Source organism: Gordionus sp. m RMFG-2023, chromosome 1 (assembly GCF_954871325.1).
Source record: "Gordionus sp. m RMFG-2023 chromosome 1, tfGorSpeb1-WG-v2, whole genome shotgun sequence".
Taxonomy (NCBI): Eukaryota; Metazoa; Nematomorpha; class Gordioida; order Chordodea; family Parachordodidae; genus Gordionus; species Gordionus sp. m RMFG-2023.
In genome coordinates this window covers 69,278,631-69,301,299 of record NC_088775.1, presented here as the reverse complement: position 1 = coordinate 69,301,299, position 22,669 = coordinate 69,278,631, and the positions used below count along the sequence as shown (strand labels likewise).

Below are 22,669 nucleotides of genomic sequence, written 5' to 3'. Positions count from 1 at the left end.
TTTTGAAAATTGTTTCTTTTTAAAAATTTTATTTTTTTTTCTCTCACACTACTTCATCATATTTGAGACATAAATTTAATTAAATATTTTATTTAATCTTAATTTATTACAATGAGATTCTTTAGTCAATTGTTCAGCCCAGCTCCAAATGGTGTTGCATATGATTATAATTGTAAAATCATAAAGAATAAATTGATGCATAATTTGAATTATATTGTTTATTATATGCTTCCTCGAAAGGAAAAAATATAAATATACTTTGCACCATATAAATTCGTGGAAGTTATACATTATAAAATCATCGAACATGTAAATTGTTGTCTGTTTCATCAAGAAAATATAATCATTCTCTGGAGATGCTCATCATTCTTAGGCAATACACCTACCTATTATTGATAGCTCCCGGTGCATTCCTGTTCGGTTCTTTTCCAGCTTTTTTATGGACCATGAGATTTTTAATGTATTTCCATATGGTTCTAATATTTTTTGGTAAATCAGAAGACAAATTTTCAGTTATTTCTTTAACTGTGAAGGTATTGTTGGCCATTAGCAGGTCCTTAATTTATCCTTCGATGTTTGATGAGTTCTTGATTTTTCTCCCTCTAAGGCTGAATTATTTTAAAGGCTCTACAATAATTTCTGGGAATGTATCACATTTTATTTTATGAATAAAGGCCTTCGACATATTTACAAATTTAGCTATGTGCTTATTCTTCATCTGTTCTTCTGGCATAGCTAAAATTTTCATTACCATGTCGATTTTTTCTTTATTCTAACAATAATTTCTTTTGGGTTTAGGAATAAGATGATGCTTGAGGATTTGTATTTTCATTTATGATAACTAAATAATTATTATTCGTGGAATGATAGAATATGATTGATAATTTTCCATTTCATTCTCATCTGAAATGGGCAGAAATAATTTACGTTTGAAGTAATTGATAATAAAGAAGAACTATTAGAGTTATGTGAGAATATATAATGTATATAATACATCAAAAAAGTAATTAGTATTAAATTAAATATGTAAAAATATTAAATTAAATGATATGTGTAATTATTCTAAATATGTTTTTTATGTCATTCAATATAGTCAAAAAAAAATTTTTTTTGATCACAAACTTTAAGTGCGACATTTAAAAAAAAAATTGTTTAATATTTTTTTAATATAGATTAGTATGATTAAAATAAAAATATCTCTTTTTATCTTATCTAGCACGTTAGTCATAGAATGACCAAAGTGAGCGAACATGAATTATATGGAGGCCCACCCTCCATATAATTTTGCCAATTTTTTCTCAGGGATACCAACAAACCTTATTACTCAGATGTATATTATCAAAATGAGTGGAACTACACCCATCTAATTTGTAATATTAGAGTGGGAAATAGTTATGAGTGTTAAAGAGAAAAATGTAAGAAAGGAAAAAGAAACTATTTCTTCCAAATACAAAATAGTTATTATTTATATAGTTAAATTTTCCGTTTAGGTATTGTAAATAAACATTTAGTAAATATTATGTAAATAAAAGACGTTACAAAATAGCTATTATTTAATTAGTTGAATTTTCGATTATGTATTGCAACTATTTTATAAATATTTATTAAATATTATGTAATCAGTTAAAACATATTATGGCTTAATAGGTTATCCTATGTTATATTTTAATTTTCACTTTGGAATCGGACAAAATAATTTTTTTAAGTTTCATTTGCATCTCATAGTTTATTATAATCAAATTTATCTACTTATTTGAGCCTATAAGGTCCCTAGTCATAATTGATTTTAATCTTATATTAAAGTAGAAAATTAAAATAATATAATCATAAACTACAAAATTATATCGGTAAGATGTAGTTAATTTAGAACAAGATTATATTTATTTAGAAACTAACCGTCAATAGAGTATCATCTTTTCTTAAAATAATTTCCTCTCAGCAGTCATCATTCATTTAGAAAACTAAATATCAGTTATGTTCTGGTAAAGTCTTCTAAAATAAAAATATAATAAGATCACTTTATTTTGTTTTAACATCGGGTAAAAAATATCCTCACTCTTACTGTAAATATATAAAAATTTAATATATAATTTTTAAGTCCCTTGATTTAATCACATTAAAAGTAAAACATATGATTTTTATGTTCTTTATATCAGAGGTTTTTCATACTTTTGAATTCCTTAGATCTATTCATTATAAATTAGATAGTTAGGTCTCGAAGATCCTCCTAAATCCGGAGGTATAATTAGTTTTGAAAATTATTGGGGGGGGGGGGTGATTTTATCCCATTTTTGCCTTATAGAGATCGGGAGTATCAACTATCGTATATTATATTTTTATAGACTAATTTGTTTGCTCCCTTTCTCGAAATGCAACAAAACCTAAAAATATACAACAACTTAGATCTTTTCTAGGACTCGGGAATTATGAACATTTTATTCGTAATCTACATAGTAAAACGGCGCTACATAGATTAACGAGCATGAAAGTACCTGGGGTGGACAGATTTCAATGAGGTTTAAAAATTAATGTCCTCCGAGGAAACGTTAATTCCTTATTATGCGCAGTTGTCTATAAATTTGGAATGCGATGCATCTTATTCAGGAATAGGGGCTGTGTTGTTACATCAATTAGTAGACGGAAGGACAAAACCTATTTCGTTCACGTCACGTACTTTATTAGAATCAGAGAAACACTAGGCTCCGATTGATAAAGAAGCTCGAGCACTTTTATTTGGTATTGAAAAATTATGGTAGAAAATTTTAACTTCGAACTGATCACAAACCATTAGAGCTATTATTTGGGGGAAAACGCGATCTACCTAAAATTTCTAATAATCGTTTGACACATTGGGCCTGGAAAGATGGCTTCTTATTATTTTGCAATAGAATATAGACCTGATAGTAAAAATGTAATCGCCGACGCATTATCGGGGCTTCCGATATTAAACATGGAAGAGGATCAAAATTCTAAACACGCTTTGGAGATTCGTAGTATTACTTTGAATGACACGCAATTGTCAGAAAATATTCTATGAAAAGAGTCAAAGCAAGATTAAGTATAAAAAAAATAGCAATGCACATTCAGCAAAGGCGAAACTTTGATCATCATAAAGATAAAGAAATTCTTAATTTCTATAATCAACGGGAAGAGCTTTCTGTCGATCGTGATATTATAGAATGGAATGGTAAGAAATGCAGTGTTAGGAAAGAAAATTTTATCAAAATAAAATATGATCTGGATGTATTCAAGAAGTACCTTTGTATTGTTGGACTGTAGGTAAGGAATCTTGGGAGCGAATCCATATTCATTTTGCTGGACCAGTGGATTCGCGATATCTAATTGGTGTCGATTCTAAATGGCTAGAAGTTGATCTAATGCAGAATACCTCTGCTAAGGTATGATTAAACGATTAAAAAAATGGTTTGCTAGGTTTGGTATACCCAAGTAAATTGGGTGAGACAATGGACCACAATTCATATCTGGAATTCCGACGTCAATAGGTTCAACCATCTATCTCCGAAAACAATGGATTCGTTGAGCGTACAATACGAACTTTGATAACAGAGTCCATTTCTGTTCCAGAAGAAGCTTTGATACTTAATGTTTTTATAATCTATCGATTGGGGGAGCATAGCTCTATAAATAGATCTCCTGTCAAGATTATGTTTGAAAGACAATTGAAAACTGGACTGGATAAGACCAAATGTTGAACATGAAATTGAAAAGACAAATGAAAGACAAAGTCAAAATCATGATTTACATTGGAGAGAAATTGAGAATTCACCTGTGTGGTTAAACGTGAGAACAATAAAGGTTAAAGAAAGGGAGTGATTAAAGAAAGGACAGGGTTATATTCTTATATTGTTGAAACTCCAGAAAGAACTTTGCCACAGATCTAAGAAATCGTTCAATTATTTGGACTCATGAAAGTTAATCGGAAGTTACAGAAATAGTTGTGCCAGTAAATGAAGTAAGTACATATACTGCATTACGTTTTTCATAAAGAAACTTTAATAAACCTACAAAGAGATTTATTGAGGAAATCTAACTTAAAAATGTTTGAAGGAAATGTATTAAATTGTATTTAATATTTAAATAGAACATTCTAATTAAAAAATTTTAAATATGATTGATAATTTTAAAAATAATAAAACGATATATTTTAATCCATGGGAATTTTCTAAATAGCTAATAATTAGACGTTATTAAATTATGCAACGTAACGCTATTGGAATATTTTGCCCAACTCTGCATATGACTGCATACACTAATCTGTTTTTTCCAACATATTAATAAATTGTGAAAGATAATTTAGTAAATTTAAAACTATAATAAATTACTGGAGACAAATATGTGATGCAATTTATTTAGGGCATTTTTATTGATGCCCGTTGGAAGAACTTATATAATATTCGTTTAATTCGTTTATTTAAACTATTTGGGAAACTTGCAGTATGCCTCATTTTATATAATGCTTATTATCGGAGTAATATGATGGAATCTATAGTTTCGAATTATAGTGCAATATGTAATAATTTTATGTGTGCAATTATTATCATTCATTATTTGTAATATATATTTTATTATATGCGCAATTGCGATAAGCATATTTTTATATGCCATTAGTATAATTTAATATGTGCATTTCTAAATATGTGATATCCTTTCATGAGTCTTTTTCTTAAAAAATTTGATAATATTATGTTTAACCTATTTTTAGATATGGTTTTATCTAAATATATAAGAAATAGTAAAAACATGCTAAGTATGAATAAGCCATTAAAGATGTCCCAGCCGCATAATGATATTTCTAGTAAACATTTGTCCACGAGTAGCGTCTACATGACAGGATTTTCACTGTATGCAAATCCCCCTCCCCTTCAAAAACTATGCTTACCCCCCCCCCCTAAAAAATTACAGCTGCCTTCGGCGGCGATGTTTCCCTATTTTTAATTTCATCTTTTTAATTATAATGACACTCTATTAGAAAATTTAAAAAGAATAACTTAGATTATTTTATATCTACTACCAACTATACATTTTGTGAATATAAAGGAGTTATTTTTTAGATAATAAATTCAATTAAAACCTCCATCATTTACAATGAATTAATTATTATAGTATTATGAGCTTGCTGAAAATGTCGAAACCTTTTAAATTACATTTGTAAGGATAGCAGAAAGTTATATTTGGAAAATAATGTCTATGATTGTTTGCAATATATAGATTTGGTTAATGAATTGAATTATAATAGGTCTAAAATAAAAGTATTCAGGCGCGTAGGCAACGGGAGGGGGACAAATCCCACCCCAAGCCAAAAAATGCAGATGCCGGATTATATTTTTCAAAAATATTATTGTTAATATTAATTTACATTTGTTAATATTTATTCCTATCTCATATATATATTTAATTATATTTATTTATCACATTCATCTACTAAGTTATTTTATCATTTAATTTCGATTTCAAGTTTTCCTTGGCGTAATTTACCTATTATTTTCAAATTTTAGTGACGTATTATTTATCTAAGTTTCTAGTCAAATAATAATTATATCTGAAGTTCCTTGTCCAACAGGGCGAAAGAAATTGCAAGCTTGTCCAACGAAATCGATCCCCACCAGTAACAGATTTTATGGAGATAGAAGAGCCGATTATTAATGCTACTACTGAAATATCACAATGGATTGAAAGAAATATTTCCTTAGAAGCAAGAAAATTATTGAATTCAATACCTTCCAAATTTTCTTTCTCATTAGAATGTATTATTTTTAAACAACTATTTTATGTAATACTTTTCAAAAACATGACATTGACTTGATGAAGATAAGAATAGGGGAGAGCATTTTATTAGAACTCAAGGAAATTAGAGCTAATGTTGATGAAGAATTTCATGTTTTATATATTATTGTGAGTCAAAAGCAGAGCTATACGTGTTTAATATTTGTCCCCCTCGACTTGCAGCAAGCAAGCTCACCGTCAAAACATTAATATAGGATCAGTAGTATTAAAAAACAAATGTCCCCTCTCTTAGATACATTTATAACCCAAATAAATGAATGGTTTTTAATTCATCATGCAGCTTACAAATCCACAGACATTACTTCCACAAAAGCCTTTCCAACCTTTTTCAGATGGTGACAGAAAAAAAAAATATATATTTGTTAGATTTTTATCATGAAGATGTTAAAATATCTTATGATGCCTTATAAGCTGAATAACTATGATAAAAGATTAACTATGGTTGATACAGTCCTAAAATGCTATGGATGCGTTGCATTATTTAAAAAAAATTTTAGATTATATTCCCAATAGCAACTCTTCCCATTAGTAAACTAATGAGAGAACATTCTCCTTTTTTAGAAGAATAACAGAGTCATGCAGAACCATTTGCAGGGCACGGTCCAGATTTTTTTTTAAATTTTTTTCGGCCCGGGTTTTTTTTTAAAAATTTTCATACCCGATCCGGCTTTTTTGAATAAAATTTTCAGGCCCGGTCCGAATTTTTTTGAAATAAATTATATATATTTTTGATTTTTATAGCTAATAATGGAGATTTCAAATATTTGGTTTTAAAATATACAGTTCGGCCCGGATATTTTTTTTGAAAAAATTTTTAGGCCCAACCCGGGTGTTTTTTTTAAAAAAATTTTGAGCCCGGCCCGGGTATGTTTAAAAAAATTAAAATACGGTCCGGCTCGGGGGCGGCCTGCAAGTCTCTGAAAAACATACCTATGAAATCAGCGTCTACATGAGCGGGAGGGGTAGGAACAGTTTGCATCCTTTTTTTGAGGGGGTATGGGGTAAGCTGCTTTAATGGGGGTAGGATAAAAAAAAAATTTTTGGGGGGGGAAGGAGGTAATCTATTAAATTTTGAGATGAAATAGGACAAAATTTATTGCTGTAAAAATTAATACTTTTATTATAATATTATTATAATACAATTCATCGACCAAATCTATATACTGCAAACAATCATAGACATTGTTATATAATTTAAAAGGTTTCGATATTTCAGCAAGCTCATAATGCCATAATAATAAATTCATTGTAAATAATGGAGGTTTTAATTGAATTTATTATTTAAAAAATAAATCCCTTATATTCATAAAATACGATAGTTGGTAGTAGAGATAGATTAATTTAAGTTATCCTTTATAAATTCTTTGATAAGAATATCAATAAATAAATAGATGAAAATAGTGATAAAGAGACACCACCGCGGCGGCAGGAATTTTTAGGGGGGGGGGGGGGGTGGGTAGACAAAGGTTTTTGAAGGGGATTTGCCTCCAGTGAAAATCCTGTCATGCAGACGCTGTATGAAATACAACTTCTGAAAGTAGATTGAATGATTTGGATCTTTGAATATTCATAGGCATTTAACGCCAAGCTAGGATAGATAATTGAAAAATTAGTTCAAAACATAAAAAATACAATTATTCCTAAGTAACTTTTTGTGTATTAATTTATATATGCAACATTTAAATTTTTTATACTTTATATATTTAAAAGGCTCAAAAAATTCACATTTCAATTTTGGGCCATTTAAGTGATTCATAATGGTTATATTCACTTTATATTTTATAATTCACATTTATTTTATAGTTTTTCAATGCTGGTTTATATATATAATTTTTTTATAATACTCATTAATTTAAAATTGTGTATTAGAAAATTTATTAGTCCTAAAACTTATGCTTAGTATTTTTAATTAACAATAATATATCTTAAAATTTATTATATCCCCCCCCCCTCTTCCACCAAATTCCTGCGTGCGCGTCTGAAAGTATTAATTTTTACAACGATAAATTTTGTCCTATTTGATCTCAAAATTTAATAGATAACCCCCAAAAAAATGTTTCTTACCCCCATTAAAGCCGCCTACCCCCTTCAAAAAAATTATCCCACTCCCCCGTTCATGTAGACGCTGCCCACGAGACCGCAGCCTCGCCAGTCCGTCTATGAACTGAATTGTTATCGGCATTACAAATTTATTTGAATTTACGTTTCAATAAGTTAGATAATAAATTATGAAGGCCTTAATCTTTCTATTTACTAATTCTATTTTCATTTAAAATACCATTGAAATTGTACATCAGAATTCTTTTATTATAAATCTATTTAACTCACGCATTACCCGCCATTAATTTTTTTGTCTTTTTAGTGTCAATCCCATTCTAAATTTTAAATTACACATTCTTTCTATTCCGTAGTATGTCCGACACAGTAATTATACCAATATAACTTTCTATACGATTTAATTTTTAGGAAAATAAAACTACTGAGGAAAAAACAGAGACAAGCGGAGAATATATCAAACTCAAAGTTGTTGGACAAGTTAATACTTTTTTGCTTTTTTAGCTTTAAATAAATTTATAGGATAGTAGTGAAATTCATTTTAGAGTAAAAATGACAACGCAAATGAGCAAATTAAAAAAATCTTACAGTGAAAGAGTGGTAATCTATTTATTTTGATATTTCGTTATACTTCTCACAAGGGTATTCCAATAGCTTCCCTAAGATTTTTATTTGATGGAAGAAGAATAAATGATGAAGAAACACCTAAACAAGTAATTTCATTATTTTTCATAATCCTCATATTTTGTTTAATGGTAATAATTTTATATTTAAATTCTAATAAATGTTTAAAGCTTGAAATGGAAAATGATGATGTAATTGAAGTGTACCAAGAACAATCTGGAGGACACTAAATTATTCACTAACCTAAAGAAATTGTTATATATTAAAATTATTTTCTAGTGATATCTGTAAATAAAATAAACACTACAATTATTCATGTAATTTATAGTTTTTAATAAAATATATTAGGTAATTAGTTTAAAATGATTTAGGATTTATTTTATGAATATTTTTAAAACCCATATAATATATTAAGATTTATTAATAAGCTAAATTTATATTTGTCTTTAAGTTAAATGTTCAAGTGCAGAATTATTTTATTTTATGTATTTAAAATCTATGACATCTTGTTTTTACAATAGGTTTTTGCACTTTTTATAGGTGGAATTCTCATGTCTGCACTATTGGTTGTTGGTGACAAATTTAGGTTGAATTTTGTTTTCTATTAAATATTATCCCCCCCCTTAGCACTATTGGTTGTTGAAATAGATTAGGACGAATTTGCATTTTAAAAAACTAAGGCTTTAAAAATTCTAGTACTTCATTGATATTCTTTTTAAATTCACTTATCTAACACACTACCTTTAATTTTGTTCCTAACTTTTATAATTGAGAATAAGTTTCATTTAAATTACCAATAAATAGTTTCATTAAATATTTATTTGAAAAATAACTAATGTAAGTTTTGATTTCTTTTTTCAAATTTTATAAAGTTGTTTTGATCTTCCATTTTGGATAATTAATTTCTTGAGCCATGGGATATTTTTGATGAAAATTTAACCACACAATTACAATTAAATTGGTGTATAGTCCATTTTAATATTCTCTATTATATGTATTTAATATTTTACATGAAAAATGAACAATTGGCTTTAGTATTGTTAAAAAGCCCTATTAAGGTTGATTTTTAAAAATGGCCCAATTATTTAGAAATAATATATAATCCTTATTTGGCAAATATTATGTCCAAACCTTTCTGCCATCTATGAGCAAATCCAGGCTTGTATAATATTAACCATTTTTAAAATTCAATCGGAATTGGGCTTTTTTACAACACTAATTGGCTGTAACGAAGTCTTAATTAATTATTGCTTAATAAGATTTTTCAAAAATGATATTATATTGATGGATTTAAAATTGGATAAGGCAGTAATATTATTATTTGGTTAAGGTTCCAGGAGAGGTTAATTAAAAGACTCAAATGATATTAATTGCAAGTATCATTAGGAAATAAAGGGCTATAAATGCACAAAATTATTGAAAATAATGTAATACAGAGCTAAAAGTTAAAAAATTGTAAAGTGCTAAATGGAATGGTAACTTGAAAAGATAGTTATTACAAGGATGTTTTTTAAATTTATCAATAATGCAACTTAAAAATATTCATTATTGGGAATCTTGCCAAAATTTGTTATGGGTCATGCTTTTTCCCATCTTTGTCAATTCTGCTAACCTTAATTTTTTGTGTAAATAATAGGAAGAACTCAATTAAAAATGACCTATTTATAATAAATACGTTTTTAAATTGTCAAGTTTGATGTTTTTTGGAAAAAAAAATTAGATTTTGTTGACTAATAACATAATTTTTAGTTTTGAATTTATTAATAATGGTCCTTTTCTCTTAAATATTTTTTAAATCTTAGCTGTTTTCAAGAACCGGTTGAAGGTCAGTATAAAAAGATAACTGAACAATTTTTATAAAGATAGATAAATCAGAGACCTTGCTCGGTTTCATCTATATTTAATATGACGGTTTAAAGTATTTGGTTTTAAAATATCTGGTCCTGATTTTTAAAAATTTAGGCTCAGCTTGGGTATATTTTTAAAAAAAGTAAAATGCTGCCCTGTCCAAGAAGAATTATTCATCTTTTTCGTATACTTTTATTTAATAAACCGTTTCAATTTAAAATAAGATACAAAACTATATCAAAATAAAATATATTTAGAAAAAAAACAAGTATATATTAAAAATTATATGAAAAAAATATTTCTACATGGAATTTTATATAAAAAGAACTGTCACTCTAGAGAGGAGCGAATGCTTAAGAAATTGGATTAGCATATGGAGAAGTCTGCTGAAAAGGAAGAATCCAGGATTATCTGTTTTTTTACCTATGTTTTTGATAAGATTGAAGTATCTTTACTAAAATCCCTAAGGTGTAGTGACTATTTGTTTAAAGACTGTTTATGAGGCCAATATAAGACCTCTACCTTTCCGATTGCTGAAAACGAGAGGATAGTCTTTGCAAAATCTTGGAAATGTAGTTCCAGGTCAGTGGACACCGTTAGTCCAGAGGAGAAGCGATATATTATCCGAGCTTAGAGTGTCTTCGTTTGGGAGACCCACTGGTTCAAGAGTGAATGGGATATTAACTTATTTTGAGGGGAGCTAAGAGTATGTTGTTAATGGATCTATGGTGGGGTTGTAGCCCTCAGGAAAACTTTTAGTGTAAAGGATGACGGAGTGTACACTGCATTACAGCCAAGACGAAGAGCTATGGATAGGCGTAATTTTATATTACACCTGATGTATGTTCAATTTTTATGTATCAAGTTTATTTGAAAAATATTTCATTTAAAATGGAATGTGACCAAACTGAGGGAGTTTTGATTTCTAAAGACTGGATAATGGTCCTAACAGGAAAACCCAGATTGTTGACTTATATATTATTGACGTTAACCCAGTTTAGTGAAGGTCAATCGGCTGGTCTTTCTTTGATCAGGACAGGATTTTCCGAGGACCGCAACTGCAGTCCGGGCGAGTTTTTTTATTAATATTTATGTTTGTTTTACTATTTAATTTTTTAAGAAATTTTTGTATAGGTTATATTTTATACTCTTTTTCTAGACGAGTTACTTTAGTATTATTATAGCTCGATTTGAGTCGATATTTAAAAACGCCTAACTCAATATTTTACCCGGAAAAATATTACGCAGAAGATTTTGCTCATAGCTAGTACAAAGGTTTTGGACATCTAATACTGAAATATCGAGGTAGAGGAAATATTTTTCGGGATAAAATATTGAGTTAGCCGTTTTTAAAAAAACTTCTCAAATCGAGCAGTTTAATAGCTCTAGTTTTTGTGATTATTTTTTACTTCATTTCTATTTTAAAATATTATGAAAACGAAAAGTTTGTCAAAAAAGTATTTTATATTTATATTTGTATTTTGATATTTTTAACATAAAATACCTTTATATTAAATAAAATGATTAACAAGAATTAAATTAAGATAAAACAAAAATATTTGTAAATAAGAAAAAATTTTAAAAACCTGGTCTCTTTATTTAGGCCCCGGGCAGCGTCTACATGAGCGGGAAGGGTAGGAACAGTTCGCATCCTATTTTTTTGAGGGGGGTAGGGGATAGGTTGCTTTAATGGGAGTAGGATAAATTTTTTGGGGGGTTATCTATTAAATTTTAAGATGAAATAGGATAAAATTTATTGCTAAAAAAATTAATACTTTTATTCAGGGATTTAAACCGAACCTGAACCCGGAGGGGTAAGCCCGGGTTTTTGATAAAAAAATCTGAACCCGAACCGAACCTGAACCCCATTTATAAAATTTTTAAAACCCCGAACCGAACCCAGGAATTTTTATGAACCGTTCAAGCGGGTTCAGTGTATTGTTTAAAATCATATATTAAGATATTTGTATAATTGTAAATACAAATATTAATAATTTAATTGAGATTTTATAATATTATCATAATACCTTTTAAGTGAAATGATAAAAAATTTTAAACAACTTAATTCATTTACGCCATTTTTTAATTTTTTTTAAAATTTATTTTCAAAGATTCCTATTGGAGTGTTAAATAAATTTAAAGCAATTAAATACATTCACGCCATTTATTTTTAATTTTTAACTTAGTCTCAAAGATTACTAATTAAAGGAATGAACAAGTCAAAGTAAAAATTATTATATTGGAACAAGTCAAAGTAAAAATTATTATATTGATTTATTTTTTGTTCAGATTAATTTTTAATATATATTAATGAAGTGTATATTATAATTGAAATTAAATTTATATATCTGTTTTTTAATTCTGTGAAATCATTGCTATTTAAAATTTATCCTCTTTAACTCTTTTATTTCAAGGTTTATGACTGTTTTGTATTTTTAAATGTATTTTGCCTATAAATAAAATAAAAAATTTATTTTTATACCAAATTTATGTCTAGTTTTTTAATATCAATTCAAAAATTCTTAAACCCAAGCTGAACCCGGAACCAAATCTGGGTTCAAAAATATTTCCATAAACGGAACCCGAACCGAACCCGGGGCTAAAATTTTGCCGGGTACGCATCCCTGCTTTTATTATAAAATTATTATAATACAATTCATCGACCAAATCTATATATTGCAAACAATCATACACATTGTTTTCCAAATAAAACTTTCTGCTATCCTTTTAAATGTAATTTAAAAGGTTTAGATATTTCAGCAAGCTAATAATGCCATAATTAATACATTGTAAATAATGGAGATTTTAATTGAATTTATTATCTAAAAAATAAATTCTTTATATTCACAAAATATCGAAAGTTGGTAGTAGAGATAGATTAATTTAAGTTATCCTAGATAAATTCTCTTAAAAGAGTATCAATAAATTAAAAAGGTGAAAATAAAATAGACAGACACCGCCGCTGAAGGCGGTAAAATTTTTTAGGAGGGTAGGCAAAGGTTTTTGAAGGGAGTTTGCATCCAGTGTAAATCCTGTCATGTAGACGCTGGCCCCGGGTCTCGACAGGTTTTTTAAACTAAGTAAAGAAATAAATATGGTTAAAAAAAATAGAATTAATTAACGGAATTTACATCAAGGAAATCTGCTACATACTGTTAATATGCAATTGCAATATGAAGAATCTTTGTTAATAAAGATTCACCCATGCTCCAGCAATATTTATCTTTACAGCTAAAAATTAATAAATTTGGTATCGTTAAAAATGTCATTTTAAATCATTCAAAAATGGCTCGAATTACATTTTATAAAATTGATCATTGTTTAGCAAATGGTTTGACGGGTACTATCATTGGCCATTAAAAAGATAGGATAATTTTTATAAATAAATTCTAAAATATGCTAAAATTGTCTAACAAAAATTTTGTAATTAAGAACTAATGGTTAAAAAAATGACCTAAATAATCTGTAAATTTATTAAATATAAATTCTATATAATTTTATGCATTAAATTTATATAACCGGCATATCACCCGAGGCTAATGACAATTTTCTGAAATATTTGGTTTTGCTGTGCTAAAACCATTATGAATCACTCTATAAAATAAATAGGTGCGAAAAAAATTGTTCGAAAATGTAAATTATAAATTTATAATTATTTATTACAAAAAAATAGCCAATTTTCTAAGAAAATAATATTTAAATAAATGATCTAGATTACAAAAAAAAATCTTAAGAAATATTTAATATAAACCCCAAAGGTGTTTGCAAAAAATATATGAAATCTCCTTTGAGATTGAACTAATTTTTTAAATGATACATCAGTATTTGATAGTGTTGTTAAAAATCTTTATTTATGTTCTTTTTAATAGCCATACAATATTACCTAGCCCTCGAGATCGTAAACATGACTGAAAGGTTTGATCTTCTTTTAGGAAAATTTTGAGGCGTAGGTAATATTTGGATGGCTAAATCTTGATTTCGTCGTTTTTTTAAATCGGCTAAATCAACAAGTTTTGATTGATTCTTCTTAAAGAAAAAAATGGTTTTATATTTGTGCAAGGCTAAATAAAAAATATAATGGTCAAAATATTTTAAAAAATTTATATATTAGTAAAATACTTTAGATTTGCAAAGATTTCGTGATGAATCAAGAGCCATTCATTTATTGGACTTAAAAATTATTTATCAATAGTAGTATTTATAAAACCTGGATTAGAGCCGGTTTAAAAATTAATATTTTAGCTAAAAATTCCTACAATCCTCAAGATTTGGGCAAGGGTTGACAGAAGAGTAAGTATTGTAATAGAGCTTGAAAAAATAAGAAATAATGTGATTGTTGAGTTCAAATCAAATTAGACCCTATGTTGATTTTACATGCTCATTGTTCAAATATCGTAGGAGTAGTAGTAAAATATTATAAAATAATTCTTTTTATTTCATCCCCATTTTTTGGTGTTGTTAAAAACTTCTATTTAGCCGATTTTAAAGGCCAAAAACAATATTGCTAAATGCCAAAAACAATATTTTAGTCAAAAATATTACCGTATACTAGAAATTTTATGAAAGAAAGCGATTTTCATGATATCAATTAAATCACTATTACTTTTCTAGAGATCTAAAATACTACTATGATTTTTTGGTACATTTTAATGGAAAGAAAAATTCGGTTTTCTACAAAATACACTCATATGCTTTGAAAAATAAATTTTCTAAAAATATTAACTTATATTATAATACATTAATATCTCAGTAGAAAAAAACAAATATTTGAGTCGAAATTTATGATAATCTGATATAAATTTTAATTTTCTATATATAAATAATAATGTAGTGGTAACAATGACTGAATTTTATTAAACCATTTTTTTAATATATGTAGATGCTACCCACATATTGATTAGAATTTAATAAACAACGACGCAATTTTTAATATATATTAACCCTATAAACTACCCCTAAATATATGCTGACTAGCTAGCAACTCTCTAATCTTTAGCTAATTTCTCGTACTGGTTATCTTCAGAAAATGTGCCCAGGAATAAGTTCTGCTGGGAATGGAAACACATAAATATAATATTCACTAAAATGCAGGCATGTACGCAGGAATTTGCTGTATAAGGGGGGGGGGGAGTAATTATTATTATTTAGATAATATTCTTGTAATATTAAATTTATTAGGACTAGTGACTATTTCTCCTGATACACAAATTCAAATTGATGTGAATTATAAAAATTAAATGTATATAAACAACATATAGAAAATGATAAAGAACATGAATTAGAAATTGCCAAGTTGAGGGAAACCAACAAATTTGACATATAGAGCTTGGGCATTTCGTTTTATAAGTATCTCAAACCCATTGAATTATTCACTCATTTCACGAGCTTCATCATATCCTTACCCACGTATCAAATTTATATTAAGCTATATTTTTTTAAAAATTTAAAAAATAATTTTATCATGAGAATATTTAAGATTTTCAAATATTATATCTATCAGGTAAGGAAGGCTGACCCAGTCATGACTTGAAACAGGATAAATTGAAAAAACACATTCCTTTGATAATATTTTTTGGGTATCAATGTAACTTGCATTCAATGCCATTTGAACAATGTATCTTGCCTTCAATGCCATCTGCTCAATTCCTGCAATATGTGGTCTCTTCTGTCAAAATTGAGAAAAAGGGGTAGAATTAATTTCATTAATAATTTTTTCTAGAATGATATTGTTTTAAAAGTCCAATACTAATATAAATTATAATGTTTATAAGTTGACTAATATAAAATATTGTTGTTCTTACTGATACCTTTTTTCTTATTCTATAACTTTTTCTTTTTTGTTTTCGAACAACGACTTTCTTTTATTTTCTTTTACCAATCTCAAATAATTTTTTCACACAAGACAAAAAAATGAATGAATTAATTTATTTTTCTTTTCTAAAACTATAAATATTTCTACAAAACAAATAATATAATACAATTATAAATAAACAAAAACAATTATCGATTTTTTTTCTTCTAATATTATTTTTTTTTTCTCTTTTCTTCTACAATATAATAATAAATAATACTTATCGATTAATTTTTTTGCTATAACTATTTCATCTACTATAATTTCCTACAATTCAATATTCAACCCGGCTATAACAGATATCATATCAATAACTTTTAAATCGTGGGGCTGAGATATATATCATTTTTATTTCTGCAATTAAGGTTTTCCGTTAATCCACAATCCCACATTTTACAAGACATTATCTTCATTATTATTATCATCGAAATTCAAGCTTACTGAAATGACCGTAATGCTAGGCCCTGCATTCAACAATATAAGTTGTCCTCATTAGTTAATTTTGTCTCCCATCTATTTTCTTTTGGTAATTCAATCCTATTTTTATTAATATGTTATAAAAAAATCATATCCACACTTTACGTGATACGTAATATATAGCGCATATGCTCTCTGATGTTGAATAAACAACAGAGCTAAGCTAGGTTTTCCTCATTTTTATCTAATTGGAACAGAAGTTAATTAGGGTGCAAAGTGTAAAAAATATGAGGGGCCTTCTACACGTTTGTGGGCATTTAATTCTTTTGGAGAAGTCACGAGTTCACAGCTTTTGTGATAATTTGTTTTTTGATGGTTTTCAAAGATTTCTCCGACAATTTTGCATCTGTTTAAATTTCTTCTAGCTCATCTTGAGCCAAATAAGATACTATATGGCAATATGCTCCATTATCTCGGGTAGAGTATGCAAGCCACAACCATCTGGTAAAATAACTGTTTTCAAATGTTAACTTTCTATTCTATTAGAACAAATAATTTGTGTATATTGATAATTGGGGGTACGAGTATAAATCTATTATTATTAAATAAATTATTTATCATGCATATTCTTTATAACATATGTCTTTCTTCTAGGGCGAATATTATCTGTATCCAAAAAATTGGCTATATCCTGTGGATGATCACTATGCTCCATTTGTAAGTAGCGTCCCTAGGGGGTGGGGGCGAAGGGGCTATAGCCCCCTGAAGTGAGGAAATTTTTTTTCTTAATGGCTCCCTAATATCCCCCTGAACATAGATTTTATTTTATTATTTAAAAATTAATTAGACTATCTAAATTTTTATTAAATGAGTGCTATTTTTATTAGATTATATAAATTATATTTATTATTTAAAAATTAATAAGACTCTCTGAAATTTTTATTAAATGAGTGCAATTTTATTAGATTAGATTAATACATATAAATTATATTCACTATATTTATATCAGCTTACAATAAAATTCGGTTTTAAAAATGGAATATCAATATCACTTATAATGTCTAAATATTAATTTAGCATTCAATTGAAGCTTAATTGATTTACATAACCCTAATTGAATAAGTATAATCATTTATTATCGAAAATTAACAAATTTAATATTGTAATTAGCCGAGTTTGAAATCACCAATCAACTATATTATTCATTTTTAAATTTAATTATCATGTTTCTTCCTAAAAATATTTTCTAGGTCCAAATAAGTATAAAATATTTCTTTATTAAAAGTAAGTAAACATATAGTTGATAATCCTAAAATTATGTATAAAATGTTAAATAAAATGCCATAGTTAATATTTTAATAAATCTTACTAATAAATGCTTTTGATAATTAATATAAATAAAAATTTGATTCAATCTTTAACGCCATCTACTTATTTAATATATTAATAAAAATTAAACATATTATTATTCATCCCACAATGGATGTAATCTTATTAGATATCTTTTCTTCTCTTTTTTTTTACTTGTTTTGTGGTGCGACAATAATATATAAAATCTTAATTGCTTTCATCATATCACTCTAATCCTTATTTTATAGTTACAAAATGTTTCATTTCTAATATGGCATCCTTGCCTTGTGAATAACTTAAAGCTTCAATATATTTTCATAATTATTTCCTCTAAAGATTTTTAGTGTTTTTGTTTTATCAATTTATATAACATAAATTCTGATAAAAGTTTACATATTAAGTGTCAAGGCTTTGTAAATTAACCAGCATCTTTTATTTGTGTAGCTATGTAATTTAAGAACCCCTGCTGTTGAGAGCATTTGATTGCATAATTTAGATGAGTAATAATAGTCAACTGTTTAGTGGTTTATATATCATTAAAAATGGAAGATAATCTTTTAGAAAATATCTCACAATAATTTTCTCGTTTACTTATCTAGCTTCATAACAGTGGCGTAGCTAGGAATTTTCGAGGGGGTCCATACATATATAAGACTGGGGGGCTTCACCCCCAGACCCCCTTTAACGGGCTTTCGGCCCTTTAGCCCAGACTTCGGCCGGGTTTATCTTAAAAATCATAACAATATCTTCGATATTATATAATTAATATAGTTAATGCATCTATAATATATTATTATAATTTAGTAGATTATCTCAATATATTATCCTTCCACGAACATCAAAAATAAAATATTCATGGTATTTATTTGATATAAAGTAACTTTTAAGTCTTTTGAACTATAATCTAAAAAAAAAATTTGCTCTGGGAGGGGTCCAAACCCGAAAACCACCCCCGTAGCTACGCCACTGCTTCATAATGTCATCTATGTCTAACCACCATATAGTCGATTAATGATAGATACTGCCTCAAGGTAGTACCTATCAAATTTGTATTTTGTTTATTTTTCATTTGGATAGGTAGTACCAAATTTATTTATAATATATATATATTTGAAAAATCTTGATATTTGTAAAAAGTCTGTGGCCTAGTCGGCAAAAGCTTCGCTTAATTCGATGGTTTGGTCTGTCCGAAGTATAAATTTTCGACCGTAGATAAAGTTGTGGAATTTTTCTATTCCAAATAACAATGCCCTCGCTTGTTTATCGATAAGCGCATAATGTTTCTCCAACTGTAACAATGTCCGAGACGCGAATGCTATGGGTTTTTCCCCATTTTGTGAAACCTTATGAAGTAAAACAGCCCCCAGTCCTGTATCTGACGCGTCACACTCCATAATCAATGGTAATTTAGCATTATACGGCGTTAAGGCTTCTGCTGATAACAATGTCTTAACTTTATCGAAAGCCTCCTGCTCTACATTAGTCCAACACCATGGTACTTTTACACTAGTCAATCGATGTAACACAGCAGCTTCACTATGAAGATTGAGAATGAACCGTTCATGATACGTGACAAGCCCAAGAAATGAACGTAACTGATGAACATTCTTGGGGTTAGGTGCGGCCTGGATTGCTTTAACTTTCTCTTCGCTTGGATGTACCCCATTTTGGTCGATAACGATACTTAAAAACGAAACAGATTTCCGTAGAAATTGGACTTTTTCAAATTTACCTTTGAGGCCTGATCGAGTACTATTTATAAATTAGCCAGATGTTTGGCGTCATTTTTTCCGGAGATATTTACATCGTCTAAATACACTCCAGTCATCGGGCATTCTTTCAAAACATTGTCCATGTAACGCTGGAAAATAGTTGGTGCGCAAGAAGGCCCAAACGGCATCCTTCGGTATCGAAAATATCCTTTATGTGTTGTGATGACCAAATATTCTGGGGACTCTGGCTCAACGGCTATTTATAGATACACGTCCTTTAAATCTATCACCGTAATACGGTCCCCCCCCCCCGAATCTTAACCAATAAGTCATCCAGCGTAGGAATAACGTGATGATCATATAATAGATGGGGATTTAAACTCACCTTGAAATCTGCGCAAATACGAATCTCGCCATTGTTTTTCCTGACATTTACTGTTGGCATGGCACCCTAGTTATAGAGGAATCGATGGGCTCCAAAATCTCCGCAGCCACAAGGCGATCCAGTTCTAGTTCAACCGCTCTGCGTAACGAAAATGGCATTCGACGAGCTGGAAACTATTTTGGAACAGCCGTATCTTTTAATTGGAGTCGCACCGCGAAATTAAGTATCAAACCCAGCTTGCCTTCAAAAACAGCTTTAAATTGTTTAGCTAACAAATGCCCCATTGAGTCTTCCGTTAGTGACATCCTCGATCAGTGTGAGCATCGATTGTATTCGAACGGCCATTGGAGCTTCGGCCCGCGGGGGAACCGATTGTATTCGAGCAGCCCATCGGGGCATCGTTGGTTTGGTGGCAACTTGATATTATTGTTTTTCTATTCGTTTTGAGAACCTGTTGTATGCTTACATGTCTCGGTAACTCAAACTCAAATGCTAAAATCCATGGCAACCCAAACAGAGGTAGGTCATTTGACTTTATTATAATAACTGATAAATTGCGAATTTCCTTCCCCACTTGCACACGAACCATGGCTTCACCCATAAGATCCAAAGGCTTATTTCCAAAGGCTGCTAATGGGTTTGTGGAAGATGTTAATGGTTTGCCAATTTTCTCCCAATAATCCTATAATAGAGGCTTGTGCTCCTGTATCATAATCAAAAGTGACACTAAGTCCATTTATTTTGGCTGTGATCTTTGCCCTTTTATTTAATCCCCTTGTCCGGAGATTATTAATTGAATCACTTGAGTGAAAATGTGGTTTCACTGAGTTTAAATTGCGATATACAGGCTTACTACGGCTACATGCTGCGAAATGTCCGGTTCTTTGGCACTTAAAACATGTTTTGTCTTTAGCTGGGCATAAATATTTTTCATGCCAGCCGGCACAATTCTTACATTTATTATCGTAAAACTTGTTATTAGGCTTCCTATAATTATTGTCTCTCTTAACACACTCTTGTGAATTAGGCATTTTATGTTTGCAATCTTGCGGTCTGACACTATTTACCAAGTCTTTTTTGATAGTCATTTCGTTTTGAGCATTTTCTGTTGCCGTGGCCATATCTAGCACGAACTGGAACGTCAGGGGCTTTTTGTTCACATCCAATGCTAAAGGATATTTAGTCCTAAGTTCAACTTCGAGACCTGGTAGATCTATACCCGCAACTAATTGATCTCTTAACTGGCCGTCAACTTCTGACTGCTTAAAACAACACGCTTTGGCAGTTATTTTGATTCTATTATCGAACTCTCCAATTGGTTCATTCTCGTTCCTAATTAACAAGTCTAATCTACTACCCAAAATGGTTTTATTCTTCTCAAAAATATGTAGCGAGACACTCCTTATCTTATCAAATTTAGTCGTTAGAATGGTTTCAGGAAATAAATATTGTTCGAGAATGTCAATGCCCTCAGCGCCAAAACTCACAATGAACAGGTCTTTATTTTCTTGATCGGTCGGTGTCCAGTTCTTTAGTCTTAACGTTGCGTCCCAAAATTGGAAACGTTGTATAGACCCATTAATTTGATATTTTTCTAACTTATCAATTATACTAGTATTTTTGGACTGAGGCATAATTTATAAAATTAATAACTATATTCTTACTTGTTTTAGAATATTAGAATCCCATCCTCGTCACCACTTTAACGAAGGTAGAACCATTATTTACATTTATTTATCTATATTATAATTTTCCGATGTTCTCACTACGTCATCGTGACGTCATGTCATCGCTACGTCATGTCATCGGTACGTATTTATTTTTATTTTTTATATTTGTTGATTTATTTTATTTTATCATTTTATTTTATTCAATAGATGAATGGAATTGATGGTGTACACGTACCGATAAATTTATTCCCTCAAATTTGTAAATATGAATGAAACTTTTTATTTCACTTAATCCTTTCTTAATTTTTTAGATTACCTTATCAATTTTTATCTCATATTATCAACTACACATTAATGAAAGCTTTTTATACTCATATTTTTCTTTCATAACCAATAATAAGAAGATAACCAAGTATATTCAAATATTTAAATATTCTTATCCTAACCTATTTATACTTAATAACATTACATTCATCATATTATTTTTTAACTTTTAGAATATCATAATAGGCTTGATAAGTTCCCCCAAATTTTTTTTTGAAGATAGCCCTCCAACTATTAGAAATATGCATCTAATATTGACCCATCTACCGGTTTTACATTATTTTAATGTTTGCTTAATTTCAACAATAGTTTATTTATATTTTTGCCTGATTTCTTTATTTGTCTAGGCTAACCCTAATCCCTCACATTACTACAAAACATGATGAATCTATGATTAAAGATAAGCAAAGAAAATAATGACGATTAAACAAACGCCTTACCCGTTCTAGAGTTACTGGTAGACAAAATAATAAAGAACTACGCTTGAAATGAACTCATCTGGAGGTTTATTTTTTTTTTATCTTATGTTTTATATCTATGTTTATTTTATTTTCACCTAGTTCTCCAAATGATATTTCTATCACCACTACCACAATCCATATGCCACCTCCACCTATTTTTTAACAAA

General features: G+C 28.8%; 2 protein-coding genes across 3 annotated transcripts; one reads left to right on the top strand and one right to left on the bottom strand.

The window, feature by feature from the left end:
- Nucleotides 1-8,139: 8,139 nt before the first annotated feature.
- On the top strand, nucleotides 8,140-8,841 carry LOC135931921 (small ubiquitin-related modifier-like). Of its 2 annotated transcripts, XM_065469239.1 has the most exons (5): nucleotides 8,140-8,229; nucleotides 8,272-8,340; nucleotides 8,383-8,460; nucleotides 8,502-8,573; nucleotides 8,655-8,841. In XM_065469239.1, the coding sequence occupies exons 1-5, from the start codon at nucleotides 8,218-8,220 to the stop codon at nucleotides 8,712-8,714; spliced, it is 291 nt and encodes a 96-aa protein (XP_065325311.1). In that variant the 5' UTR covers nucleotides 8,140-8,217; the 3' UTR covers nucleotides 8,715-8,841. The 2 variants fall into 2 exon arrangements, with proteins under 2 accessions (XP_065325311.1, XP_065325309.1); XM_065469237.1 differs by having other exon boundaries at nucleotides 8,502-8,841.
- An 11,820-nt stretch (nucleotides 8,842-20,661) lies between these two features.
- LOC135929175 (uncharacterized) lies at nucleotides 20,662-21,681 on the bottom strand. The gene has a single exon (XM_065465712.1). It carries the CDS (start codon nucleotides 21,679-21,681, stop codon nucleotides 20,662-20,664), a length of 1,020 nt encoding a protein of 339 aa, XP_065321784.1.
- Nucleotides 21,682-22,669: the final 988 nt, after the last annotated feature.

Bases quoted from the DNA above. Each gene is read 5' to 3' on its own strand.
- LOC135929175 (XM_065465712.1), bottom strand. From the start codon at position 21,681: ATGCCTCAGTCCAAAAATACTAGTATAATTGATAAGTTAGAAAAATAT.
- LOC135931921 (XM_065469237.1), top strand. The intron at 8,341-8,382 runs GTTAATACTTTT...ATAAATTTATAG, and splicing joins AACTCAAAGTTGTTGGACAA to GATAGTAGTGAAATTCATTT. The intron at 8,461-8,501 runs GTAATCTATTTA...ACTTCTCACAAG, and splicing joins AATCTTACAGTGAAAGAGTG to GGTATTCCAATAGCTTCCCT.